Below are 6,405 nucleotides of genomic sequence, written 5' to 3'. Positions count from 1 at the left end.
GCTGGAGTGCAGTGGTGCAATCATAGCTCATTGTAATCTCAAACTCCTGGGCTGAAGCGACCCACCTGCCTCTGCCTCCCTAGTACGGCTAGGCTTACAGGCATATGCAACCATGCCCAGCTAATTTTTTTTTTTTTTTGGATAGAGGCAGAGTCTTAACTATGTTTCCCAGGCTTGTTGCCAACTCCTGGCCTCATGCAATCCTCCTGCCTTGGCCTCCCAAAGTGATGGGGTTATAGGCATGAGCCACCATGGCCAGCCAAATGATATGTTTAAATGATTTAAGAAAGTATCAGATTTCATGTCTTAACGTAGTAGTTTAATGTTCTCTAATAAGTATATTTGCCATTTATATTATAGCAATACAGGCTGGGGGTGGTGGCTCAAGCCTGTAATCCCAGCACTTTAGGAGGCCAATGTAAGGGGATTGCTTGAGCCCAGGAGTTTGAGGCTGCAGTTGAGCTATGATCATGTCACTATACTCTGGTTTGGGCAACAGAGCAATACTCTAAAAATATTTAAAAAATAGCAATACACATATTGCTGTAATTGTTGTATTTCTCGGGCTGTAACTTTATTTTATACAACTTTTATTGGTCAATAATTACATTTTTAGAAATTAGTCATTTTACCTCGTTGTAAGTAATGAATTGGGAAGTACTTGTTGAAATAATCTGGCTTAGCAAAAGTGTTTAGCTAGTTTAATGTAGAATCAACACTGAATCAAATTTTTTATGAGATTAAAATTGTAGTTTCAATAAGCTTCACTGTAAAAAAAAAAAAAAAAAGAAATTTAAAGAAGCTAAATGTGATAACTGTTGAATTAACGGGTTAAGAGTTCTGGTACTGGGTAGACAGCCAGCATGTAAATTTTTTTCAGTTGCGTATAGCTTCTCCTTAGTGACTTTAAAGAGTTGGCACTTGGTCATTATTGTTTATATCAGAAAAGCAGATGTTGGAACCTTGGAAAAAAACACCTTTGAAAGATTGCTGATTTTTCCTTTTTTTGATTCCATTATCCTCCTTTGATTCATCCCTAGCATGTTTCTCTGATTTGCTAGGTTCTCAGTTCCTCTCTTTTAGCCATATGGTAGACAAACACTCAATAATTTAATTTCTAAATGTTATTTCTCTTAAAGAGAGTAAAACCTCAATTATCTAGTCCTAGAAAACTAGCACATTGTTAAGTGCAGAAATAAAAACAAATAATCACTCAAAATGCCATTTGTGAGATAGCTCGTGTTCAGATTCAGGAACTGTTAAAAATAATTACTGGTCCTGTAAATAGAGAATGACTTAAGTTTTGCTATAAAGTCAGAGAACACTGTTAAGACAGTGAAGGTGATAGTTTTTATTGAAAGGAAGAAACCACCTTAGGAGAAAGCTGCTTTTATTTTTGAACTGATAATTTTGGAAAAGGCAGCCATGTTTCATTGCCCAGGAGATCATGTAGCAGCATAATTTAGACTCCACTTTTATTAGAAAGAAGCAAATGACAAGAAAACAAGCTGACAAGAAAACAGGGACTTACTCAAGAAAACAAAGTTCCTGGGTATGTCCTGCGGTCAGTACATAATCACCTAATTTCTCCAAATACCTACATCTCTAATCCAGCGGAGTGATTAATCAATATATGCATGAACCATGGATAGAGGCTGTTTGGGAAATTTGAACTAATAGATTAGGCTACGTCGTGTGGTCTAACACTCAGATGTTGTGACTGCATAATGATAGTTTAAATGGCTGGAAAAGTATTAATATTTCAACCATCAGAATACTAATCCCTCCCCAGACTCATCCTCTACAAGATAAGTGAAGTGTTGCTCTGTTTTTGAACTGTTAATTTGTTAGTGATATTGTTTGTTAATTTGTACCCTTACAAATAAGGTTATTGGAACAGCCAGAGTGTAGCAAAGATGTTAAGACCACAGTATTTGGACTCAAATAGACTTGAATTTAAACTTAAACTGTACCACTTTCTAAAATATGATCAAAAACAGTTTAATTATCCTCTGTGAACCTGAGTTTTCTCATTTGTAAAATGGGATTAATAAGGCCCACTTTGCAATATTTTGAGGGTTAAATGGCACAAGAATTGTTACAGTTGCTGGCAGGTGGTAAATTACTAATAAATAGTGGTAGTGATTGATTTTTTTAAGAAATCAACCATCATTGTCATCATTTATTAAACCTTCTAACCTGACTCTAGCCTCTACCACCTCTTCTTTATTATTAAGATTATCTTTTCTGCTTCTTTAACAATTTTACACTGGTAGCTTTTCAATTTTATGAGCCGTTTTATGGACATAGCATCATAACTATGGCTTAGCAGTTGTGCTTGCAAATTAACCGTAATGCACTATACAGTGATAGACTTGAGGTAGATAAAGGCTTATGATACTGAGCTGTTACCATTGATTATTCAGTCTTAGTATCATAAATGTATAAAAGAGCTGGAAAACCCTTTTGTATAGGCATAATTACTGTCTTCATTCTTTTCTTCTTTCTACTTTATGTGAGTTTATTCTGCTGTACTTTTTAACTCAAGTTGGATGATTATCTCATTTTTAGTCTTTTTCTTTACTTACATAAAAATAATCAAAATGTTTTACATATTACTTCAGCATCCCACAGATTTAATTATCATTCTGTTCTAAATATTTTAATTCTCATTATGATTTTTTCTTTTCTCTATTATTTAGAAGTTTAATTTATAAATACAGGATATAAAAATTATCATCTTATTGTTTTCTAACTTAATTGTATTGTGATCACATAATGTGATCCATGTGGTACCTGTCCTTTAAAACTTGGTAAGACTTGATTTACCCGCTAGTAAATAGTCAGTGTATACTCCATTTATTAGGTGAAGTGTCAAATATATTTCTCCAAAAGATTAAGTTTGCTCATTGCGTGGTTCTTTTTTCTTTTTCTTTTTCTTTTTTTAAGTAGTGATGGGATCTGTTCAGTGTTTCCCAGGCTGCTCTCTAACTCCTGGCCTCAAGCAATCCTCCCACCTCAGCTCCCCAAAGTGCTGTTATTACAGGTGCTAGCTACCATACCAGGCCATTGCAAGGTTTTAATCTTTCTGTCTCCTTAATAGTTATTTTTCCTGGTCTGTTTAATAAGTCATTAAGAAAAGTATGGTAACCTACTCTAACGGTGGATGTGTCAGTTCCTTGTAATACTGGGCCAGCTTTTTGTATTTTGAATATTAGGTAAATAAGTGTTTAAATCTTTTTTAGATGACTTTAACCATTTATTATTATATAATAATCTTTATCATGAGTAATTATTAATGTAACTACACCAATATTCTGTTATTTATACCCTCTATGCCTTTTCCTAGTCATTTTACTTTTATTCTGCTAAAAGATTTTACTAGAAATCAGGAGTTGCTTGTTTACCTCTCTGGAATTGCTTTTTTTCATTGTGGTCTCCACCGTGCATTTCAAAACATTATCTTCAGCCTGGCGTTTTTAGAGTTTGTCACAGGAGAGTTTTTCAGGCTATCTTCTCTGCTGTATTGCCAAGAGCCCCCATACATTCCTTACTAAAATAACTTTTATGTCTTTTATGTAATATTTTATTTTTTTTTTGAGACAGAGTCTTACTCTCTTGCCTGGGCTAGAGTGCCGTGGCATCAGCCTAGCTCACAGCAACCTCAAACTCCTGGGCTCAAGCAATCCTTCTGCCTCAGCCCCCAGGTAGCTGGGACTACAGGCATGCACCAGCATGCCTGGCTAATTTTTTCTATTTTTGGTTGTTTGGCTAATTTTTTTCTAGTTTTAGGAGAGACGGGGGTCTCGCTCTTGCTCAGGCTGGTCTCGAAATCCTGAGCTCAAACAGTCCGCCCGCCTCGGCCTCCCAGAGTGCTAGGATTACGGGCCTGAGCCACCGCGCCCGGCCTACTTGCCATTTTTTATTCTGCCTCCCTTCTGTCTTGAAAGTTGTCAGCCTCTCCAAAATTTTTAACTGCCAGATTAATCATTGTCAATCTTAGTGTATATCTTTCAGAACTTTATCTACTTAAATAAATATATAAGCATTTGCTTGTTAATTTTTACAATTATCGTTATTCACATAGTTTTGAACTTGGTTTTTAAACAATGTATCATAATTTTAAGTCAATATATGTCTGCCTCATATTGGGCTACATAACAATCCATTATATCACTGTATAGTCTTAAACATAAATCTTTATGCATTTTTTCTGGTATTTTTGTAGATTATATTCCTTGAATTGGGATTGTTGAGTCGTAGCCTATGTGTAATTTTTGTGTGTGTAGATACACTTGAGTGAACCTCCAAGATGATCCTGTCGGTGGTGTATGAGTTGAACACTGGCTTTTTTTTTTTTTTTCTTAAGTTCTCTGAATCCACACCTGATTTTGAGTGACTTCTGTGTAAGAAACACTGCTTCATTTAAATAGTCTTACTGCCCACAGAGGGACCTCTCAGCACCTCCACATAGAGTCTGAGATGGTCAAATTTGACCCCAAGTTCTCCAATCAGATCTTACTGCAAATCAGTCAAAATCATCCACTAAGCTATACTCTTCCCCTCCCCATAAACACAATATGTTTGTTTCCACCTGTAGATCTTCACTCGTACTCTTTTCCACTCTTCTGAGTGTCACTTCCTTAAAAGCCTCTGTCACACCATATCAAATCTTTCACTTCTGTCCAGGCCACGTTAGTTTTTTGTCCTCTTTGAACTTCTGTGCACTTACTTTGCTTTTTTTTTTTTTTTTTTTTTTACACTTAAAGAGCAGCATAAAATTCTTCAAAGATGTCTTATTGACATTAACAAGATTCATTATGCAGTACTTAGTATTCAATAAATTTTTCAAGTACTTTTAAATTACATGTATAAAGTATCTTTGAGATTCTATAAGTAGATTACTTGTGAACATGTAAATCGCTTTTCTAAAACTAAACTTTGATAAATAATGATTTCAGGTGCATGACTGAGGCTTGGAGTTTATTGCGGCAACATTCTAATAGGTTGAATATAGAGGAGTTACTGAAGCACACATATGAAGTCTGTCAGGAAATGGGCTTAATGGAGGATTTACTGAAGTTACCATTTACAGACACTGAGCAGGTAATTACTTATCAATGTAAAGTTGTCAGAAATTCAGGATAAATCGATAGTCTCTAAATGTATTTTGTTCTTTTTAGGAATGTTTAGTGAAGTTTTTGCAGTCCAGTGCCAGTGTTCAGAATCATGAATTCCTTTTAGTTCATCATTTGCAGCGTGCCAATTATGTCCCTGCCTTGAAGCTGAACCAAACTCTGAAGATTAATCTTATGGTATGATTAAAGTTGTTTTATTGTGGGGGACAAGAGAATAAGGAAAACTGCAGACTTTTGTGGTTTGTTTATTATGTAACAGCTTGCAGTTTGGTAACCACTGTGCCTTACATTACCTTGAACTTGGAGAATCCTCTACTCAATCTTTGTAACAGAATTGGGAACAGGGTATTATTACTTATCGAATTCTTTTATATATGCCCTTTGTATTCTGATGTCTGCCTGTAATCTTGCCAGACTAACCATTTCACTCGGAAAATAGAAAGAGGTAAAAGATAGCAGTAAGTGAAATAGTACAAAAAACATTGGACATCAAGGGTCAGACAAATTCTTACTTTGCTATGTGCTTGGGACATACTCTGAGCGTTGGTCTCCCCCACCTGTAAAATGGTTAATATCACGTGAGAATGAACAGGGGTGTATGTAAAGTAGCATGTTGCCTAACACATGTGGATGCTTAATAAATGATAACCATTGTTTTTAATAACCATTGTTTTAATAGTAAAGAATCAAGACTTGGTAACAGATTTGGAATTTATTGATGGGTAAAGATTGATAAAGCAATTAGGTATGTGTATGTAGTCCTTGATTTGGAAAAAATGGATATGTAGATAGGAGGAAGATGTTTTTGGATATTTATAATTTTATCTTAAATGGTAAATATATAACTATAGCACCTAACATTTTGAAGATTAAATTTTTGCCAATTATGATATGTTCAATAGAATGATCGTGATCCTCGTTTGAGGGAGAGATCAGTGGCTCGAAATTCTATATTAGACCAATATGGAAAAATCCTTCCTAGAGTCCACCGAAAATTAGCCGTTGAACGAGCTAAGCCTTACCATCTTAAAATATCATCAGTTTTTCGAGAAGGTAAGATTTCATTGAAGGATATCATAAACTACTGGACTAGAAAAGATACTGAATGATTACTTTTCTGAAACCACCATTATCTTAAATTTAGCTCACTTTTGCTGATACATACAGGGATCCCTTGGAGATTTTGTGAGTTCAGCTCCAGACCACCACAATGAAGTGAATATCACAATAAAGCAAGTCTTCTGATTTTTTGCTTTCTCAGTACATA

General features: G+C 35.1%; 1 protein-coding gene across 1 annotated transcript in view; it reads left to right on the top strand.

Annotated features, from left to right (window-relative positions):
• AHCTF1 (AT hook containing transcription factor 1) overlaps nt 1-6,405 on the top strand; it is a 93,339-nt gene that overhangs the window by 51,608 nt on the left and 35,326 nt on the right. The window contains exons 22-24 of the mRNA XM_012644341.1: nt 4,962-5,106; nt 5,184-5,315; nt 6,041-6,191. Coding sequence (XP_012499795.1) covers nt 4,962-5,106; nt 5,184-5,315; nt 6,041-6,191 — 428 coding nt within the window. The remainder of the gene's footprint in view (nt 1-4,961; nt 5,107-5,183; nt 5,316-6,040; nt 6,192-6,405) is intronic.

This window comes from Propithecus coquereli, unplaced genomic scaffold (assembly GCF_000956105.1).
Source record: "Propithecus coquereli isolate 6110/MARCELLA unplaced genomic scaffold, Pcoq_1.0 Scaffold210, whole genome shotgun sequence".
NCBI lineage: Eukaryota > Metazoa > Chordata > Mammalia > Primates > Indriidae > Propithecus > Propithecus coquereli.
Note: the sequence above shows the minus strand (reverse complement) of the source record. Positions and strands in the feature narration are given on the sequence as shown.